The sequence below is a fragment of the Rhamphochromis sp. 'chilingali' genome (assembly GCF_963969265.1).
Source record: "Rhamphochromis sp. 'chilingali' genome assembly, chromosome: 1".
In the NCBI taxonomy this organism is placed as follows: domain Eukaryota; kingdom Metazoa; phylum Chordata; class Actinopteri; order Cichliformes; family Cichlidae; genus Rhamphochromis; species Rhamphochromis sp. 'chilingali'.
The window spans coordinates 34,551,522-34,574,475 of NC_137929.1; the positions used below are offsets into that span (position 1 = coordinate 34,551,522).

At 44.0% G+C, this 22,954-nt stretch overlaps 1 protein-coding gene across 1 annotated transcript in view; it reads right to left on the minus strand.

The window, feature by feature from the left end:
* Positions 1–3,841: 3,841 nt before the first annotated feature.
* Positions 3,842–22,954, minus strand: part of stim2b (stromal interaction molecule 2b) — a 62,900-nt gene continuing 43,787 nt past the window's right edge. The window contains exons 3-12 of the mRNA XM_080893984.1: positions 18,218–18,329; positions 15,910–16,021; positions 13,556–13,671; positions 13,260–13,437; positions 12,089–12,266; positions 11,267–11,428; positions 9,633–9,733; positions 8,692–8,930; positions 8,403–8,592; positions 3,842–6,187 (exon numbers count right to left, since the gene is read on the minus strand). Of these exons, the coding sequence (XP_080750110.1) occupies positions 5,572–6,187; positions 8,403–8,592; positions 8,692–8,930; positions 9,633–9,733; positions 11,267–11,428; positions 12,089–12,266; positions 13,260–13,437; positions 13,556–13,671; positions 15,910–16,021; positions 18,218–18,329 (2,004 nt within the window). The 3' untranslated portion in view covers positions 3,842–5,571. The remainder of the gene's footprint in view (positions 6,188–8,402; positions 8,593–8,691; positions 8,931–9,632; positions 9,734–11,266; positions 11,429–12,088; positions 12,267–13,259; positions 13,438–13,555; positions 13,672–15,909; positions 16,022–18,217; positions 18,330–22,954) is intronic.

Genomic DNA, 22,954 nt, shown 5'->3' on the forward strand with positions numbered 1-22,954 from the left:
CTTTTGTTCTGTCTCCCAGCCCTCATCATCAACTGATCACAGCAGATGGTCGCCCCACCCTAAGCCTAGTTTGGCCAAAGGTTTCTTCCTGTTAAAATGTAGTTTTTCCTTCCCACTGTTTTCAGTTTTATTTGTCATATGCAAGTTAGCTTGATGGTAGAAACTGGTTTTTTTTTTTACAAGACTTTTTTAAGTCTTGTAGTCCGAGCAGACAGACTCCTGTAACTCTGCCAGATGGTAACAAGGAGAACAGCTGATGTGCTGGGTGGCTGTGGTCCTTGATGATGCTGTGTGCTTTACGGAAGCATCGCTGAAGATAAATGTCCTGAATGGCAGGAAGCCTCATGCCAGTGATGTGCTCTGCTGCCTTCACCACCCTCTGTAGTGATTTACGGCTGCTGGCAGAGCAGCTTCCATACCAAACTGTAATGCAGCTCGTCAGCAAGCTCTCGATTGCACACCTGTAGAAATTTGAGGTGATGTTGGCGTTCATGCCAAACTTCCTCAGCCTCCTCAGGAAGTAAAGCCGCTGGCGAGCTTTCCTGATAGCAGTGTCTGTGTGAAGGGTCCAGGAGAAGTCCTCGGTGATGTTGACTCCAAGGAATTTGAAGCTGCTGACCCTTTCGACCTTGACACCGATGATGTGGATGGGCTGGTGTTCCCTGACTGGTCGTTTCCGGTAGTCCACTATCATTTCTCTAGTTTTGCTGATGTTGAGAGTCAGGTTATTTTCCAGACACTGTTACAAAGTGCTTGCTCATAGTTGGTTATTTCATTTTTCAGATTTTCTCTGTATTATTGCGGCATAATGGAATTGAACTAAATTTGAATTGAATTAAATTCTAGATCCTGAAAATGTGCTCTGATAGCTGTAATTGTATGAACCCGAACCCCCTCGCAGGTGAAGCCCTTCCGCTCTCTAAATCGGTTTTGGCTCCACTCTTGGTGACAGAAGAACACCACAGTCCCACCTGAAATGGCTTCATTATACCACAAACTGGTTGCAGGTCTCTGTCGCAGAGTTTTGGAGCAGAAACATTAATTTGCAGGGAGCACGTCTGGTTCCAAAGCTGACTTTGTCTGCCTCAGTCTGGGTAAACACGGCAGCCATCAATTTTGACTATCCCAGGCTGTTTAGGACGTCTCTCTGCTGCTGTCGAGTATAATAGTCGAGAGAGCGCGCGAAGCTGCACTGGCACCCGGCATTCACAGCTTCTGTTTTCCTTTTTACTAGATTTGGCAAAGTGATGAACAATTTCTGTTAGTTTGTCTTCATTTACTTCATTCTTTACTGTGAGTTTGTTCCTAAAAACAGGCTTTCTCCCTTCCTTTAATGCTGACCCTTTTATAGCTCATTCCTGTTTCTGCTTCCCTTTTAAAAAACATTCAACCCTTTTTTCTCTCTCTCTCTCCGTGGATGGAAAAAGGTAGACGGCAAGCCCCAGTAGGTCACAGTGCATTAACCACACTAATAAACCCATTACACCGCAATGGAATGGGATCCAAACGAGAGAGGGAGAGAGAGTTGAGTGATGGGGATAAAGAAAGGAGAGAGGCTGATTTTGGCAGAGAGGAATGGTAGAGTGAGGAGGGAGAGATATAGCACAGTGGCAGGTTGGGTAAAAGCCTCGCTGATACACATTCCCTTTACGTATGTGTGCCTTTAAGCCCTCCGTCTATTCATTACCTTTTCTAACAGCATTCATTAAGGGGAGGATCTGCCATCTTCTGCCAGAGCATTGCATCACTTTCTGCTCCCGTACACAACACTCCTCTTCCTGAGCATTAGCGTCATTGTGGGGCCAATTACAACACTGCAGTGCCGATCTTGGGGGGCCATAAATATCCGCAATGTGTCCCCCCCAACCTGCAGTGCTCCTGCGAGGATACAGAGGAAGCAGAGAGGAGGAAAGTAGGAAGACAATATGGGACAAAGAAGCAGCTGAATGCAGCAATATTTAAGGAGCAAAGAAAAGAAACTACGAGCTGAGTCACGCACCGCTTTAAATATTGTGGAGGTGTGGGAATAGATGACCTAGCCTCCTGCGTTTGAGCAATGTCACGATTTGGGAGTGAATATTTGAGAAGTAAAAATGGCTTTAAAAAATAGTGTCCACATACTTTTGACCTCATCTCGCTCCAGATTGGTCTCAAAGGTTTGGTTCTGCATCGTGCATCCACAAGCATGCATGTTCAAAAGTATGTGGACACGTACACATATTACATATTCACACATGCACATTCTTTTGCATAACAGCTGTGTATTCTGCAGCACTGCTAAACTGCCCAGGCCGAGACATACCAGCACAGAGATCTTACTGGGAAACTGTTGTCAGTGTGTCTGTCCTCATTCATTGGCTCACTTCTCATCTTCTCATTAATAAGAACTTAGTTTCCCGGTGTTTTCCTGTTTTGTTGCTGGGCAGCTAGTCGAGTATCGGTGCACCTTTGGAACAGGGGTAATACTTTACTGCAAACATGCAATTTGAAGCTTCTGAACTGCATCTAGCTTCTACACTTATTACAAGAAATGTAATTTGGCACTATATCCGTATAGGAAGCCAATTTTCGCAGAGTGAGTGCAGAATCAATCTTCTATACCAAATTACAGTGAACTAAAAGATGATCAGATTAGCCGTTAGATCAAAACACATTCACGGGGTCTGGAGCTTCCTCTGTGTCTCTCTGTGCGTGCTCCATCTGACAAAAGAAACAAGCCTGACTCTGGTCCTTCACAGCATTCACCAGCCTGCACTGACACTCACACTTCACCGTTAGGGAGTGGCTCCTGAGGGTTTTCTCTCCTGGTGCTCTGCTGACACCATGTGGGTGTAGCTGCAACTGCATCCCACCGGGCGGGGGCTTAAAAAAATAAGAAAGAAAGAAAAGGCAGGCCTGTGTGAAAGGCTGGGGTTTGTTTCTGTGTACAGTAGCACCCAAACAACACATTCATCACCAGCAGACGTCCCCGCTCCTCTCCTGGTGTGCCAAATTGATGAACCATCAACGCAAGTTTCATTACGTTCACTTTATATTGATAAAGCAATCATGCATGCTTTTCTTCTGTGTTTCACCGTTTCCCGACTCGCAAGGCAAATGGGAGTGTCAGAATGATATTTCCCCCCACCACCCCGCACTTCTGTGTACCGCTGTGAGGAGGATGTAGGGCTTCAAAAAAGGATCAGGGAGGTTTTATTCCTGTGGGAAGTCACAAGTCAAACCTTTAGCTCAGCTGGGTGGGTTTAGATCTATGCTGAAGACTTTCAAAATGCTGGTGCGATTTAGTTCAGCAAAGATTTCTGAGGGGTGATAATTGATCATTTCAACCATCAGCTGATCAAGAAAAACATTCCCAGCCTTATAATAACTCTGATGCCATCCTTCCTGACCTTCATCATCTGTATTAAATGATTTCAAAACTCAAAAGCCATCATTATGGAAAGTGAGAATCTTACTTGTTGAGCTCCAGGTGCTTCGATCAGGTAGCAGCAACACTGCCTGCTCGTTCCATCTGCTCTTGTTTTTAAAACAGGAGCTTTAAACCTCCATTATTTATAGTGACAGCGTAGGATTTTTAGGTTTTCTCCTGTGTTTGTGTGACTCAGTTAAGTTTTATGTATATAACACCAATTCAAAACAGTATATTGTAAGATTAAAAAACCTACAACTACAATCAGACGAGGAAGCACTTTGGCGACAGTGGGAAAGAAAAACTCCCTTTTAACAGGAAGGAACCTCTGGCAGAACCAGGCACAAGGAGGGGCAGCCATCTGCCACGTCCGATTGGGGGTGAGGGGAGACATGAAACGCTGCTGCAAACATGACACTGAAACATCTCCGATGCCTCCATTTTTTTTATTTATTTATTAATTCTTCTACCGTATACAAATATTCACACAGAAAATGTTCTCCAAAAAAACAAAAAAAACAACTAATGTCTCGTAAACATTCGTGTCCTCCTCGTCTCGCAGGCCTGTCTTCCTTCATCGTGTGCTGCCTCGTCCACAAGCTTCCAAACATATATTTATTTAAAAACACTCGCTTCACTGTGCCGTGCTGACACTCGAGACGCAACCTCATGCGTGGCATCGCCCTCCTCCACACCCACCCCATCACGTTTGCAGGCACGCGCCCGGTCGAGTGGAGTTGCAGCAGTGACAGCCAGGTCCGGGATGAAGGGGAAGAAGCCAGAAATCACAGTGTGAAGCAGGAGCTCTTTGACATCAGTGCGCTCGGTTGCGGGCCCAGAGGTGAGGAGCGGGACCGTATTGCGTGGGTCACCTTCGAGCTTAGTGTGTGGTGGTGGCGGTTGGGGGTAGTGGGGAGAGAGAGGCGGGGACTGGTGTACTGATCAGATCCAGATCAGAAAGTCTCTTATTTTATCGTTGTTTTTGTTCTCCTGAACAGATGATCATCGCTGTGTAGTGTCTGTGAACGCTGATAGCGACTGTCTTGTGCATCTTTAAATACAGCATGAATGTTTAAAGCCAATCTGACCAAAAATCTAGAAGTTTGGAAACAGAAATGTACGTTTAACGTTTATTTATGGCTACAGGAAGCAGGTAATCAAGTAATAACGGGGAGGCTAGAGTACAGGGAAAGTGACTGGTGTGAGTTAAGTCTGCATATTCATTAAGATCAAATCATCGCCACCGTTAATCCACTTAAAAACATTTGTAAGAACATAATAAAGTGAAAACAAAGTACGGATATATATATATATTTATATACGGAGACGAGCATAAACAGTGGCACTGAGACCGATCACATAATTTTGGCTCTGGCATTATGCGCTTGCATCCTCAGTGCAGCTGCCCGTGCATTCTTCTCATCTCTGTGTCGATTTCCAAATGTCCTCCGCGAGCAGCGGCTGTTTCCAAGAACAGCAGGAAAGCAGTAGTGCAACAAACTTTTAGCAGGATTTTTTTTGTTTTTTCCCCCCATCAAAGGAAATTAGTCAAGTACACGTTTAGGATTCGAACACTTTGCAAGATGCAATTTCATCATTTGATCGGAAAGAAGTAAGTCGGGGCGCGTGAGAAAGGAATCGGACGAAATATGGTTTGCACAACCTTTTGTTTTTTCCGGGCTTTGCTCGTGTGCCGCTGTCGCCACTGAAAGCGAGCGTCCCGGTAGGAACAGCGAGCCCCCCCTCCCTTCTCTCTCCCTCTGTGCTCAACGTCGACAGTGAAACACTAAACATACACAGACTGCACCTTTTACATCCTTTGACATGAGTGGCTTTTTGGTTCAAACTCGGGATAAAATTAAGAGAAGACAGTGAACAAGTATGACCTTTGACCTTTTCGCTGACTTGACCTTTTGCAGGTTTCCCTGTGAGTGACTAAATAAAAAAGCATTGTTGAAAAATAAGGCTATCAGCCTGGGGAGGCGTTTAAAGGCACCCAGGCTGAGCTACATTCCATCTTTGATGACGAAAAGAAGAACTTAAGAGAGAAAATGAAATGTTTTAGCTTACAGTGACGTCCATTGTTTTAATATTAGGGCTAAAACAACTTTTTAAGATTTGATTTTCTCTCTCACTCACACACACACAGACACACTCAAGTTTTATTTTTTCTTTTTAAATATGTTTTTGATTTTAGAGGACGTGCGCCTGCTTTTCTCTCCGTTGTCGCAGGAGTCCTGGGAGGACGTGCTCTGGAGCTTGTAATCCCTTCCCAGACTCCGGCCCTCCGAGTCCAGGGAGGTAAGAGACGGGTGGCGCCCCACATTAGGCAGCATGCTTGCCGGCAGCTGGCCGAAGCTGTAGGACTTCTCCAGGATGCCGTTGTACATGCCCTTGCCCGTCGGAGAGGTGACGTTCCCCAGAGGTCCGCTCTGGGACTCGGGTACGATGCGGGTGAGGTCGGGCGAGCCTCTTTGTGCAAACTGATGGTGCTCCAAGGCCGGGGAAGGTGAGGTGGAGGGCGGGCCTGAAGGTGTGGTGGCCGGGGTGGGAGGCAGAGGAGGAGGCGTGTCCCTGAGACTGCTGCTGCTGCTGCTGGTGTGGGTGGTGGAGGTGGTGGATGCAGGGCGCTCTGCGGTCTGGGTGAACAGCAGCAGCTCCTCGCGGGAGATCTTGCGGTAGGGGATCTCCGAGGCCGCTGAGCAGGGGTTGTGCAGCGACTTGCGGCCCACTGAGCTCAGAGAGTCTGTGTCGGAGCTGCCCTCCTGAGACGCCTCCCTATTAAAGGAGAGCAGACAAGGCTGGTCACAGACTGATAAACAACACTGAAAAACATCTTCTATGTGTGCTATTTTAAAGTTAGCCTTTCCCTAAATGCGCCTGCATCCATGTTCAGTCACTTCCCCTCTCTGCTGCCTGATCACCTGATGGACTCATTGTCTTGTCTCTGCTCTACGACCGGACGACACGGCACTGAATCGCCTTAAATATCCACTCTCTCGTCTTCCAGCGATGCTAAAATCATCTGAGGAAAGGCGCTCCTGAGAACATTCTGTGATCCTGGATCAGACGCTTTTATTTGCATTTTTGCATTTTCCTAATGACAAATATTTATTGCCAGATTTAAAGTGAACATCCCAGCACATGATAGAAACTCCCCGTCACCACCACAGCAGGTGGTGTCGGGGGTTTCAGACCCCAAGAACCGAACCGCAGACGGATGTCGACGTTGTTTGAGTGCAGAGTGAAGGTCGGGTCTCTTACAAACTGTCTCTGACAAAGTGAGAAATATAAATCAGATTATTGGCTCCCAGCTACTACCACTTAATGGAAACCCCTAAAAGACAAGTCAGGTGAGCCGAGTTGGTGTTACTGGGAAAGAGGTTGTACAGAGATGCTGCACCCACAATGTCAGAGTGAGTCACTAAAGAGTTGTGACTTTTTTCCTTCTTGTTATTTTTTATTAATTCTTTTATCAGTTAGAGATAAGAGAAAATATTTATTGAACACAGCCCGTCTCTATCTGGGATGTCCAGCCACCGTTTAAGACGTACCTCGACTCCACGTCTGTGACACAAGTTCAACTTTTGGAACCATTTTTCAGCCGTAACTAAATGTTGAGGACGGTTATTCAGCGTAGAAATGTCTGCTGGGATATCACGTGTTGGTGTATTATTTCCTTTCCTTGATGTTACAATTCCACAGTCCTCATCTGGGATTTATTCTCTCTCACAGGAAACATAGAACTTGAACTCCCTGTAACACTTTATTTTGAAGTCCAGGCTTTTGTCCTGTGACCTACCGGCATCACTACGTAGCACATGCACCTAGCATGCACGCCCTGATAAAATAAAACAAGGCGGTACCTCACAGTCTGCCACAGTTACTTGCTCTTTGGAGCCCCTACTGCTAACTCTGTATCCGCCTCAGAGAACACAGAGCAAATGTTGTGCTTCTGGCTGCCCTCCAAATCCATTACTAAAATCACTGGTGCTCGCATGTTGCACAGCTAATGTGGCTTGTATATCCACGGGAGAGCTCTGAATTATAAAACAAAACAAACAATAACAGCAACTTTTAAGACTTTAAACACTATTTGGAACCAAAAAAATACCAATTTCAGCATTTCCAGGTCTATGGACATAATCTGCAGTTCAAACAAACTTTTCTGTATCCCACCGACGTTTGACGGCTCATTTTGACTTCTGTGGTGAATCTTTGTGGAGGCTAACTGAAGGAAAGTAGCCGACACTGTTGCCAGCATTCATGCTTGACCCTCAAGTTTACCTCTTTGGTACATTCCTATAGTTTCAGCAAATATATGAGAGTCTTTATATTTGACAGTATGATTGTTTTTCCTTATATTAATGTGATGATTGTTATTCTCTCACTGATAAATTCAAACGCTCCGGTCAAAAGCAGCCAAAAGTCCACAGGAGGAATCTCAAGTACTGAACAGGTGGACGTGAGAGGTGTTAGGTTACGACCTAACTACAGCGTAGATTTGACACAGAAGTTTAAAACTCCTGTAAAGTATTCTTCCTTCAGTCAGGCTCAGCCTCTACCATCAAGTCTCTCTAAATGCAGCTGGACAGGTTCTGAGTTATTTTGCTGACAGACAAATAATCCTGAAAATGTCTCGAGTTTCACTGAAAACTTCAGCGAGGCCGAGCCGCTCCTTTGCTCTTGGTCTGTCCGTGGTTCAAACAAAGGGCTGAATGCTGTGATGTTGTTACATAACCAAACTAGATTTTGCTAGACCCGCTGACTGATCAGGGCAGCTGGGGTATTTTAATGAGGTGCTGAACAGAGGTCGGAAAAGAGGTGCTACGGCAACTAACAGCAGAAGGAAATGTATGTATTTGAAACTTTAGCGCGTGAAATCCTATTCTTAGGAGCTAAAAATGAATGAAGAAAGTTTGTAAAATGTTTCTCTTTTGAGTCCTTTTGCAAGCTAAAAACTACACACACACAAACACATCGCCACACATACCCCCTTCGCTCAGAGTTGAACATGATAACGTCGTCGTCCGCCTCGGGGCGATAGGAGAGGGACGAGCTCGCCATGGACAGCAGGTCTGGGTCTGCAGACATCAGCGAGGACTGCGGGGAGCTCAGCAGGCTCCGGCGGGAACGGCACATGCTGCTGTTGCGTGTCAGTGCGGGCCGAATCAACGTAGTCCCTGGAGGACGAACGAGGAGAGGCAAACGGAGACGTCAATATTTATGCCGTGCCACTTTTGCGGCTACAAAGCGTCGGCGCGCTCTGCCGCCTCGCTCACCTGTGAACTGTGGAATGATGGGAGGCGTGTCCTCGTCCAGGTCGTCCACTCCTCCCGCGATGGGGTAGGGGGGAACTGAGACTCGCGGCATCACCACCCAGCTGTGGTCTGAGTAAAGGCTGGCGGTCAGGCTCGGCAGACCCGAATTATTGACCACAGGGAAGCCGCAGAGCTTCTCGATCTGCTGCCAGCGGTGGAGCCGCTCCCTCAGGCACGCCGTTACCTCCGACAGGGCTTTCCTAATATGAAGACGAACGAATGAATAAATCAGACTCAGTTAAATTAGAAAAGCATGCAAACACTGAGCTTATTCTGCTTCAGATTACCGATCAACATTCCCCAGTCAGACTCAGTAAGATGCCAACTTTGCTTTGATCCATCAGGGTTTACGGATTTAAACTTGTGTCTAACACTTTCGCTCTGTTCTCACGCTTGATCTTCCTCTTTTGAACACAGATGAATTGTTTACCTCAGTGGCGCTACCTAGCTTCTCCAAGAGCTCTGAATATATTAAATACATCTCATTGTGTTTATCGACCCATGAACGTAAAAGCTTTATGTGGTAAAAAAGACAAAACGAGCAAAAAACACACAAGCAGGCAAGAACTCGACACTGTAGAGCTGTTTTTCTTAAATGCATTGAGCGCTCTGATGGCTCAAACAAAAGTATTTAATCCCCACACAAAGCAAAGCTGCCAAGGATAAAGTCGTCGTTGGTGTAAAAAGGCACGGAAAGCCTCACCGACTGTCTGTACTCCTGACTGCCAGATCACACCTGGCTGAAACAAATCCTCTCTTCCCGTGTTTACTTTTAGCTGTTGAATTACCTTTATGATCACGTCATGAAGCGTGCAGCACCTCTGTTATAAATGCCTCCTTATAAATCTATATCAGGTGATATTTCTTATTGTAATCTGCACATTAGAGTCTGTCTTTCTTACTTTGCTTCTAGTATCTTGTGGTCCACCTCATCCAGTGACGAGCTGTGGGCTACGTGAAGAGTCCCAAACACAGAACCTCTCTTCTTTTTTATTTTCTCTGCCTGAAATGGGGAAAACATAGAGTTACTTTGGCTGGAATTTCAGCTTCACATAAGCTGAATTTTCTTTTTAATATTGATAGTTCAGAACAACCATCATCTCAAAGGACTTTATACACCATGTGATGTAAATACACACCCCAGACATGTGAGAAAGAAAAAAAGATGACATTTACATCAAATTCTGTTCTTAGCAGTGAGTCAGAGGAGGTAAAGTTAAAGAAGCAAGGCTGGGATGGTTTGGACATGTGCAGCGCAGGGATAGTGGATAAAATGGACAAAAACGGACCACAGAAGAGATTCCTGGATGTAATGAAGGAGAGATGCTGTGACAGAGGAGGATGTTGGGGATAGGATGAGACAAGCTAAAGGAAGCAGCTGAAAAAAGAGCAGGAAGCCGATTAAGAGAAGCTAATATGATAGAACATAAACTCCCTCCCAAGTTTTTGTTAGATTGAGTGGAAACAACAACAAAAAAAACACACAGCATCTTTACCTAAAAAGGCTGATCACTGCACTAAATCTTTCTCTGCTGTAAGCCAGATTAATGTAGCTGATGTAAACTCATTCACTGATGTCTATTTGCATCTAATGGAGAGGATCTTCAGCTCCAGTCCATTATGAGCTTCTGCCAGACGCAGGTGACAAAGAAAAACGTGCTGAATCATTTGGTCCTATTTCTTCACTATTTACCAGGCAAAACATCACAGAGTAGTTACGCGCCTGCTAGGATGCAACGCACTGCTGAGACTTCAGTGCTTGAGATGAAGTACGGTGGCCCTGAGAGGTCAAATGCACTGCAGCTCAAAAAACCCACAAGCAAATAGCTAGCAAGCGTTTCTGGGGACACAGTGACTTGATGGATCAGCTGTAGAACTGACAGAAACCAGAATGTGACATATCGCACTGAGACACGCTTAAAAGAAGCAGAGGATTCATTAGTGTTGTTGTGGGCTAGCATGCGCTTCAATCACATGATTTATATAATACTGTAGATACATGTTTGCTATTAGCTGTTTACTGTTAGCTTGTCACTTCCTCAGCTGGTCCGTCAGGTTATTGTCGCCCCAAAAACACGTTTTCTTTCACGTTTTTTTCCCCTTTAGCTTTTTCTGATTGCTGGTGCTTTCTATTTGAACTCTCAGGGCCACTGTAATAAAGAGATATACAAAAGTCCCCTGGTGTAATGGTAGTAGTTTAGTAGTAGTAGTAGTGTGTCCTGCTCAGTCAGATTTGCAGTTCCATAATATAAATGGCTTTTTCTCCCCAACATCATTCCTTTAAGTAATCCAAACAGGCAGCAAGACCTTCTTTTAATGTTTTAAAATCTCTGCCAGTGCTGATCTTTTAGTAATTTCTAAACGTTAACACTTCATGAGATGTGTGATATCATGCCAAATCACAGCACGTAACCTTTGGAGAGCTTAGTGGTCACATCCTCACAGCAGCAGCTTCTGCTCTCTGTCCAGCACCTCGTGTCCTTCTCGTGTAATCTTTTGAGCCTTGGCAATAACCTATCAAAAGTTAGCCGGTTACCTCGTCTTTGGCGACGCACAGCTGATTTTCGGCGCTCTGCTTCTTGATGTTGTAGTATTGAACTTCCACTTCGTGCGTGAGCTGGAGCCACTTCTGAAGAGCTTCGGGCACCGAGCGCTCCGACTGCATCTCCTTCTCCGCTCGCTTCAGAGCTTTCCGTACCTACACGGGGAAGAGCGCGATACGCGAGAGGCCAATCAGATTCGCTGCCAAAAAACAAAACAAACAAACAAACAAGAAAGCACCCTTTCCCACAGGATATCGATCAAACGCATCAGTAAGCGAAGGTTAGCGTTCAGCGAATTTCAAATGAACTCCATTTACTGTTTAAGTCCTGCGTTCGCCGTGTGTAAATGAGCCCAATCCTGGCTCGCCTGCACGGAGAGAACTCATTACAGAGAGATATATCGGTGCTGTATTTCCATGTGAGGGGAAATGAGGCAATCTCGAGGATATGCAAAGTAGGTGTTTTATAGAAGAAATGAAAATTTAATGTGGAAAATATGAAATTAATCCTTTCATTTCAAGTTGTTTGCGCCACAGTAATGAATACATTTACATCCGCATATTGCGATGTCCCAGATTTTCGCCTCTATCCCTTTATTTCATGCTCTGAATCGAATATACAATTCAGTATTTACATAATGATAATAAATGTGACTGTTGTATATGTGAATACACTGGATATTCCTTATGGCGCCATAGAATCTGAAATTACATTGTAGCCAACAGCCAATAGGAGCAGTTTTATGGTTGTGTTTCCCTCACTCTGACTAACAATAAATCTGTTTGCGAGCAGGACTCCGGGGCAACGAGCCGTACCTGTACGAGCTCCTCCTCGGCATATTTGAGCCGGCTCAGCTCACATTCGGCGCCCTCTCGCAGCTCTCGGAGCCTGTGAGCCTCCTTCTTAGCCCCGTCAATCTCATCCCTCATTTTCAGCTCGAGGTTCTGCTTCTCCACAGCAACTGTCCGGTTCTCTTCTTGAGCCTTTTCGAGCCTGGAAGAGGACGGGAAGGATACACGGTGAGGCGGAAACATGGGAACACGGGAACAGAGGAAAGTCGTGGATGTGGTGACGGAGGGGATGCAGAGGGTTCGTGTGGTTGGGATGGAAGGTTAGAACACAGCCAACTGAAGAAGAAGAAATAGGGGTATTTGTATGCTTAGAAGGACTTTATAAGTACTGTAGGGCAATGAATTCCAAAGTGTGAGCTGGAGCCCAACGGTGGACCGCATTGGTACTGCAGGTGTGCCAAAGTAATAACAGAAATCCACTATATTTAAAATATTTATTTATATAAAAAGTGGATTAAAACTGGTAACAGGAGGTGGTTAGTTTGTGATATTACTCGTTATTCGGACCTAAATTGACTGATTCCTATTGAAGTTTGTGTCCCAGCAGCAGGTGACCTTAAAAAACTTTGCCTATTACTTGGTACCATTAGGAATTTATAGCCAAGAGCCTGTGTTGTTTATGTTTTTGGAATAAAATCACTTATCACTTTCTTCTGTATTTTGATTAGAGTGAAGTTTGGCTGCTCTCCGTGGGGTTTTCTGGTTTTTAAGTGGGCCGTAGCACTCTTGCCTGTGGGAATAGCTGCTGTAGGCGGTTTAAGTTTTACATGATTTAAAAACAAAGTTTGGATTTCACCCGCTCTAGATGACAAAGAATTAAGTACATCTTCATGTTTCTCTCTGATTTTCTGAAAATTGTTTCATGGTTCAGGCTTTAATTAGTTAAGGGTATAGTTAAGGTGTTCAACTAAGGTGACATCGTTGTTGTATTGAAGTCATTGCATGATGAAAACAAGTGATAACAAGTCTTTAAGTGATACAAAGCCAGGACAGATAGAAGAACATGCCTCAGCCCATAGCGGTGTCACTGCTAACTGCTGCACCACCGTGCTGCTGTTCTCTGTGAAAGGAGAGCGGCAGCACGTGACCATTAAATCAGTGTTTCATCTAAGTCTAATACACGTCCCTCTCTTACCGACTCTGCAGGTCTAACAAGCTTTGCTCAGCATGTTGCAAGCTCTCCAGATCCTTCATCATCTGTGAGATGTGCACCTTGCTGGACTTGTTCTGCACGTAAGCAAACCAGCAGCCCCCGACACCAATCACAATGGACACCATCAGGACGAAGTCTTTCATCCAATTATGTTGCGGACCTGTGCGGGGAAGGACGAGCAGGAGAAAGAGTGATGGATTCATGCATTCATACATTTTCTTTAAGCTCATTTTCCACTGATATTCATGAAGTGTGATGACACGCGGCTTTATACTTACGTAGCGGGGGGCCGAACAGCACTGCATCGAGCGCCTTTAGGTTTAGTTTTTGTTTATGCCGCTGGTCTAATATCTTCAGCTGCATCGACATAAACGACGGTTCATTTGCCGCTATTCTAAAACGGGGGAGAAGAAAACACAGGACTGAATGCTAAACAAAGTTTTCAAAGTGAACTAAAACTAGATGTGGCAAAAAACACATTTTAAACATCATACAAGAATTGCTGTTTGTTTTAGTCTTTGTCAATTTGTTATCTGCACAACATTAACGATACAATCAGAGGGACACGTGATGCACATGTTTATTGAGACCGGGGCGTTCACATGAGTGTGAAGTTGTGTTTGCATTGCAGTTCTTAAACATCACACAAACACACTCTGCATAAAAACTAAACCTTACACAAGCAGCTTTAAACAACAGGAACAGCCAAAGCCACACTGAGCTGAAGAGAAACATTAAAAATGAAATAAAATCAATACAAACTACAATGACTCTGAGTTCACATGACCTCATCCTAACAACACAAACGTTACCCATTACAACAGCAGCTCCTAACAACGACTCAGCTAAGTAACATCACACTAGACGAGAAGACACAACACGAAAACAGCAAAAAACTGCAGTTTATCTATTGGCCACTTAGCCCAGCTTGTTTCCCCATAAGACCCCCATGTTAAAAAGCATATTTACAGCCAGATAAACAAGACAGCCTTGACCTCCATAGATAGCTTCCTCCCTTTATGTCTATAACTTTTTGTTTGAATTTATCTGGATACTGGAGTTAGAAATAGCTTCGATTGACAGGTGGGCTGACACGGGCATGTGCAGCTAATCAACATCTGTGTTTGTACTACTGGTGCCTGTTAGGGTTCAGTTCCATTTCGCAACAACAGTTACCTTAAAGGTCGTCTTGTAATTATTAAACCCTGCCTCTCTCTGTCGCAGTGTGTCTTTGGGCCCCTCCCCTCACCTCTTTTTTGAAGCCGGGGCAGCAGATACTTGCTGTATCAGAGTTTCCTTCCTGTAAAAATGGAGTTTTTCCTTCCCACTGTCGCCAAGTGCTGCATCTGACTGTTTGGATTTCTTTTTAATATATGAAGTGCTTCGAGACAGCTGTTGTCATGAATGTGGAGCTAAATAAGAAAAACTCAACTGAACTGAAAGGTGCTTTAAACTAAGGTAAAGACCCTACAATATTAGAACCAAACCCCCAACAATGAGTCGATACCCCATACAGCACTTGGCGACAGTGGGGAGGAAAAACTCCATTTTAACAGGAGGAAACCTCCATCAGAGGCAGGCTCAGGCAGGGGGCAGCTGTTTGGGTGGAACATTTAATGCATTTATCTGACTTGTATAATGGTGTGTTTAATTTGTCGTTACTTATAGTTTATGGATTATAGATTACTAACAAAGCTAGCTAGCATTAGCTCCATAAAAACCAACATGTTTGCAACCAAAACGCTGAAACCAGTTTGTGACTTGCATCTCTTAGGCAGCCTGTGAGTGTAACAGAGTTAGTGATACACTCTCAGCTCAAACACACTCGACGTGGTGACAGAAAAAGAGTTCAATCCTTCTCTACACCGACGTCTCCCAGGACGCCTTCTTCACACCACCGCCGCCACCACCGTCTTAATCGGCGCAGACAACATGGCAGGCTGATGAAACCCTACCCCTCTCGCTGTGACATCACTTCATGAGTCAGCTCCTATAAGCTCTGTGGCGTAACATGAAGCTCTTCAATAACCTGCCACCCACCATCCTCCAGTCTACTCATGCCGTAAATACAGAGTGCAGTGAGTCACAGTCCATCTGAATATTTTTCTGTAATGTCGACGCTCATTAAATTTCATCTTCACTGCGCTGCGTGCGGGAATTTTTAATATCCTGGGAGCGCTTTTAAAAGACTGAGCCACCGACCTACGATTAGGTTCACAGCAGATCGTGAGAAGTCAGGGACATCACTCTGAGTTCAAGAGCATTCATAGATCTTTGGGTACTGCTGCATGTTTGACTTCATGACCTGTCTTGGAAAAGAAAAAACCTACAAGCCTTGGAAAGTTTTCTCATGCAAGAGCAAAAGAAGGGCTCTTAAGTTGTGCTATTATTGGCTGTGTTGCCTTTTACAACCAGCAGTGGGCAGCATTGAACAGACTAATGAAAGCTAAGGCTGCTTTCAGATGCTGTAGCACAAACAGTGTGTTCAATAGAAGCAAATGACAAAAGAAAAGACTCCATTTACATGTGTCACACTGCAAATTCCCACAGATGTTGTGTCATTATGTTGTTGCCCCAGGAAAAGAAAAAAAAAGCAGAGCTGGTACGTTTGATTGCGTCGTGCGGTACTGACCGAGGTAAAGTGTTCCCCGTGATCCGGAAGTCCCGGAAGTTCTTCTCATACTGCGGTAGCTCCACCGACTCCTTCAGCCACCACACCGTGTCCTCTGTGGTCCAGTTGTGGACTGATAAAAACAAAGAGGGGAGGAGAAAAATGAAGATGTTTTTGTTATCTTTGAAAGCACACACACACAGATCAGTAACTAAGATGATTTACTGCTCGTTATCTGCTCCTCTGCATTCCTCCAAAATTCCCCAAAGCACGACAGCACTCTCAGTCTTAAGCAGGTTTAAGCATCAAAGTTAAAAGCACTCGTTGCACACAAACCCTCCCTGTGTGACGGGTAAATGAGTATATGTTTCATTACCAGGTTGAGATTAATTGCCGTTGCATCATTTTGCTGTTACGGTAAACACACTGGCATTTATAATGCACAGCTTTCCACTCTTATTGAGCACTTGAAGTGCGATTACAGCACTTTTTAGGGTTCGGTGTCCTTTCCCTGGGACACCTCAAAATGCAGACTGGAGGAGGCTCTACTTTCTGGGCCGCAGCCAGTCCCAGAGTTATGTTGGGACACACACTAAGTTTGTGGTGACTAAATGAAGAGATGTAACGGTGTTTAAAATGATTCAGGATAAGACACCAAGCTTCAGGCTTTACCTACATTTTATTTTACCAAGACCCATGAAGCATTCAAACAACATAAATCTAGGAAGTTTATTTTTTGCTTCAAACATGAGTGCATGTGAAGAACTTGTTCTAAAACCCAGTTAGCTGCACAGATACATCAGCGTGATAAACAAACAGGCACAAACAAGCTGAGGAAGACAGACTGTGGTTGCAGATAAGCCACATATGTCACGGGTTATAAAAAAGTAATTAGAGAGGAGATGAGACACAGTGGCGTAAACACAGCTTCACTTTGCCATTTACAAGGACATTTCATCAGGCAAATCGTTACTTTTTTCTACTGCCCCTGAGAACCTGATAATTACAATATTACAAATAAAGGATGACTGAAACGACTCAGAATTTCAGCTGGGTTTCTTGAATGGAAGTGCGTTTGCTTAAACTCTCATTTCACTTTCTCTACGTTCTGCAGAGTGAGTAAAAGCTCACGCTTTGTTTTCTTTGAGTAAATGTCAGTAGATGTTTGTTCGCTCCTTCAGTCCTGGCTTTTTGCAGAACTCCGTCTGACGTCTCAGAGAATCATGAAGTTGTTTAAGGTCACTTTTGACTTTAGCGCAGTCATCTCAAAAGAAGAAGGTTCTGGGTATTATTATATTACCAAATAAAGCACCAGCGCTGCTATAGTAGAAGTAGCATTTCATTCTCCGTAGCGGTTTTGATTATGAGTATTAGCTACGACGCTGTGAAACAACAGTATGTTGTAACAAAAACATGGTTTATTCGTAACCACACTGCTCACATTCCTAAACTGAAACAGCAACTTCTCCAACTGGTGGAGGTCACTGTCGACTAAACCCACAAGCATCAGATTGCTTAGTGAGCTTGAAACTTCAGACGTCACAAACTACAGCATGTATTCAAAACTGTTATTATACAATACATAAAAATGAGAATGATTAAATCCAAGAAGGCTGCTGTGGAATCTGCGATTTGCAATGCATCATGGGATGAGGAGTTCATTCCTATGTACACCGTCATCTACTTTCAGCATATTTTTAATTTCTTTCTTTTTCAAGACTCGGTTCGAGATTAAAAAAATCTTTGCATAAGGCTTTTATTAAACATAAAGGATAAATATAGATGTGTTTTATCCTGTCCCCCTCCCCTCATCCACAACGATGGCAGATGGCTGCCCTTCCCTGATCCTGGTTCTGCAGCAAGTCCTTCCTGTTAAAGGGAGTTTTTCCTTCCCACTGTCGCCAAATGTTGCTCAGTTGTCATGTGATTGTTAGGGCTTTCTCTGTTGTTGTGATTTGGCACTATATCATTAAACTGAATCGAATTTAAATGAATTTCTGAAACAGGAAGCTCCAGGAGTGAACATGCACGACTACTGTTGAGTGCTATAAAAACAGACACTTTAGGGATTGCCCCCCCCGGCTGTCTTCCTGTTTCCCTGCAGGAAACTGGTATATATCGTCTTCCCGATAAATAGGTTGTTTGTTTTTTTAAGTGCTTCCTTGTTTAACTGCTCACTCCCTGTTATCTCCACTATAATTATAGTACAGGTATCACTTATAGCAAGCCTCCCTACATGTGTCAAAGTACCAACCATCTCATGCGGGACAGTTATGCAGATTTTTGTGTTTTTAATGACATTAATTCAGTCGACCTGCTTGCTTTTTACCTTCAGAGGTTTTCCAGCCCCTCCACAGCTCCTCCACAGTGATGTGCTGGTCTTCACGGTGCAGGTTGCTGTGTTTGTTGGTTTGCTGCTGCTTCATATCTTCTATTATGAACTAGGAAAAGAGAGAGAAAGACAAGTGAGTTTCAACAGATTTTCAGAATCATCCTGATGGATGTATTTGTAGGTTTTTTGCAGAGAACATTTTAAAACAAGTGTTTTTCACTAAGATCTCCAGGGGGGATGCAGATGGCTGTGCTTGTCTTTGTATGTCCATGTGTGGTTTTGACAGAGGGAGCCGCAGAGAGTTGGCTTTGCCTAAAAGTCTGGATTTGGATCACACACACACACACTTTGTTTTTGCTCAGCTTTCTTCCTTTTAAGGACTTTGAAAGGAGAAACAGACCCATGGCAGAGGCGCCACTTCCACCTGTGTGTGTGCTTTCAGCTTCCAGCTGTCCTCCTTTGGTAGACTAAAACTAAAAAATGCCCCTGTGGAGTATGAGCTGTAGCAAACAAACCCACAAAGAATTGCCAGAACACCGGTGGCATCAACAAGGATCATGGCTGACTACAAAACACCTCAAAGCACTCATCTTGGAACAATATTTGTATGTGTGTGTGGCCTTGGCATTGATGTAAAACCTGATCTGCCATCTAATTCAAACCTCGTTGTTTCTGATAGGTAATTAGCCTTTTATATCACACAGCAAAGCTCGGTCCTATTGCACCTACGCCAGAATGCTGTTTATAGACTTCAGTTCAGCATTCAATACAATCCACCCCTCACAACTCATCAGGAAACTGACAGACCTGGGCATCAGTTCCCTCATCTGCAAATGGTTACTGGACTTCCTGACCAACCGCCCCCAACATGTCCGGCTGGATAACCGCTGCTCATCTACCATCACAATGAACACCGGTGTACCACAAGGCTGTGTGATGAGCCCTTTCCTCTACTCCCTCTTCACCCACGACTGCAGACCTGCTGATGGTTCCAACACCATCATTAAGTTTGCAGATGACACCACGGTGATTGGCCTCATCAGTGACAACGATGAGGCCGCCTACAGGGAGGAGGTGGATCGTCTGGCTGAGTGGTGCGACACAAACAACCTGCTGCTTAACACCGAGAAGACCAAGGAGCTCATCGTGGACTACAGGAGGAATGCTGACCCACATCCACCCATCCACATTAAGGGGACGGCTGTGGAGCGTGTGAGCAGCTTCAAGTTCCTGGGAGTCCACATCTCCGAGGATCTCACCTGGACGACAAACTGCTCCAAGCTGGTCAAGAAGGCTCACCAGCGCCTCTTCTTCTTGAGGACTCTGAGGAAGAACCACCTGTCCTCAGACATCCTGGTGAACTTCTATCGTTGCACCATCGAGAGCATCCTGACCAACTGTATAACAGTCTGGTACGGGAACTGCTCTGCCTCGGACCGGAAGGCGTTGCAGAGGGTCGTGAAAACTGCCCAGCGCATCGCCGGAGCACCACTTCCTGCCATAAAAGACATCTACAGGAAGCGGTGTCTGAAAAGGGCTGGGAAAATCATCAGAGACCCCAGTCACCCATCACATGGACTCTTCACCCTCCTGCCCTCTGGGAGGCGCTACAGGAGCCTCCGGACTAAGACCACCAGGTACCGGAACAGCTTCTTCCCCACAGCTGTCAGACTCCTGAACTCTGCCTCCTGACATCTGACCCACGTTAACTCATGGACTGAACATACACACACACACACAATGGACAACTGTACCCTCAAACACAATAATAACATGGACTGAACCACCACTCACAACCACTAGCACTTTATATAGCCTCTGTAGAAATTATCCACACCCTCACTTACCTTAACTGCACAACTGTATAGCCCTGTGTAAATAATCATTCTGTACATACGATAATTTTTAACCCTACAACTGTTTACAACTTGCATAGTTCCCATTTCTGTATAGCTGTATATCTCAGATTTCTGTAAAGTTATTTATTTCATATTCTGTATAGTTTTTCATATTTATATCCTGTTCATAGCCTGTACATAGCTTGTACTCACTACAGCCTGTACATACTTATAGTTATAGAATATTCACAACATACTTCATACCGTGTACATTATAACATACCATAATAGACCCATTTCTGTAATATACTCACATATCTATATTATTGCTAATATATATTGTAATATATCTATATCACTAAGCACTTCTGGATGGATGCAAACTGCATTTCGTTGCCCTGTACCTGTGCATGTGCAAAGACAATAAAGTTGAATTCTATTCTATTCTATTCTATCATGCTTACCTGCAAACGTGACGTCTAAAAATTGCTGTGAGTGTTTCCTAGACTCATTTGAATAAGGTGTAGAGTTGTTTTGATAGATTTAAGGCAATATCAAGAACCACAACAACACATTTACAAGCTATCTGTATGTGACTAACACCTAAAATCTTGTAACGGAACAGAAGGACTGTGCACTTCTTTTGTCCACCGTCTTTTGTGTATCGCCTGTTTTGCATCAAAAAAGTTGGAAACAAGTCACAGAAAAGGTCTGTTTATAATAATGAATGTATAATAAGTATTTAATAAGTGCTTTGACCTAATAAAAACAGTCTCTGAAAATGTCCTGAACGGAAAAATCACTAACCAGTTTTCTTCAAATGAACACACACACTTGGTTTTCTTTCTAGTTTATATTTCGCCATGATTTGTCCCTTTTAATCTGTTTCTGAAAAGACAAAAAATCGACCTGAGCAATGCATGAATGACATGTTATTATTCATGTACCTTTCCATGTACAAATATTTGTCCTAGGAAGCCTTAATGTGATGCAAAGTATGACCAAATATCAAAGTAATCCTGCAATCCCCACCTAACTCTTTATTTCCCAACATAATAAAAACATAAGCTACTGGTTCTATTCAAATCTAAAAATGAATAAAAGAAGCATCTAACTTTATGCAGGTATGTTAAGCAAAAACACCCTTTTTGTTTACGCATGCAATCAAGTTTAGATTAAGAACAGCAGGAACAGACACGTCTGCACCTCGATGCAGTTAACTGCAGTTAAGGGACAGATAAAGAGAAGCTTATGCAATTAATAGTAAAGATGCCCGAGCTGTAGAATTAAAAGTTCCTGAGTTTTCAGCTTAGGTGTAATCTGCAGGGAGCTCAATATACTGTTCGCAATTCTAGAAAAACTGTCTGTACATGTCTGAGGTAAATAAAATGAACCGCAGGTTCAGAGCGTCCTGACGACGGAGCAAGAAGCACAAAACTGCCCCACCAGCAGCAGCAGCAGACAATGGTACTTCTAATCACGTAGGACTGAATGTTTGAGCAGCAGCCGAGGGTGTTTTGACATTTCACACAATTATGAATCATGCTTACAGATCAATGGGCTTCACATCTGACTTGATAAGGATAAAACAGCACACCCAGTCTCTAAAACAACTAGAAAAAATATCGTGTGCTCGCACCAAGACAGCTGTTGTCATTACCGCTCGACTGCGCGTTCCTTTGAAGAAGTCCTAAAAGCATTTAATGACACATCTTGAACGATGTGCACGTGTGACACAGACGTATAGGCGCACACGGGAATCTATCGCGAAAATCAACTGGCACTTTCACGCATCTCTGTAGCGTGCTGAGAGAGTCTGAAGGAGCGCCGTGAGTTTGACATTGAATACATAAAAGCTGTCTGTTGTTGAGAGGCTGTCTGCTACAAATGTTCCCAGCATTCCTGCTGTCACAGGAGAAAGATCATTTTTAAGTCTTCTCTGAAAGCCTTCTGCGCAGTTCGTATCTATGTACGCTCATATATTCGAATCCACTAACTTGAGTAAAGTGACCGAATCGCTTCTTTTGTCAACACAAAGTCATACATCTCTTAACACACAATGGATAACTGGCATGAAAAACAGAGAAACAAGACATGATACAGAGAGGGTGATAATGTAGACATGTAACTTAAAAAATAAAAAAGAAACAGAGGCCATAAAATGTTCATGTTTATGGCCTCTTCCTGCATTTGACTGTGTCAATATACGTGAGATTAAAGTGCGTCAGCTGTGTGTTTATTCAGAAGCTTGATCCGACCTTCACACACAAACCTGGTGTGTGACTCAGCGCATTAATCGAGACACGAATCAGGGTCCCTGGCTGTAGTTCTTACAGCTGAGCAGGGGAACATGGCCACCACGTTTTGCTGAAATCTGAACTTGACCTTGAGGTCACCAGTAATAACTGCACCTGTATTGTACCTGTGTTGCTTCGTTTTCGAGTTATCCGGTCGTTAAGTGATGACGTGACGAATCCTACTTCCGGGCCTAAAGTAGTCTGCGTTTAATATGGCTTTTGTGTTGTTAACATGTTTAATGTTATGTATTTTCTTCTATTTAATCTCAAAAAGCTCCTAAAACAGTCAGTGATCACTGTTGACCTCCCTCGGCTTTTATTACCGCTAATCTTTAGAAGCAGAAAATTAGAGGTCATTCAGGTCTTTATGTCTAAGACATTCCTGCAGACTAACTAATTGGTGTGTGTCATCTGGTTTGAATAGATGAAACTGGGTATTTGAATGATTCTGCACAAGGGAAGCGTATGTAATGCAAACAGAAGTGGCCCTAGCATAGAACCGTGTGGAACTCCATAATTAACCTTAGTGTGTTTATATGAACAAAATCAAGTCTATTAGATAGATATGATTCAAACCACTGCACTGCAGTACCTTTAAT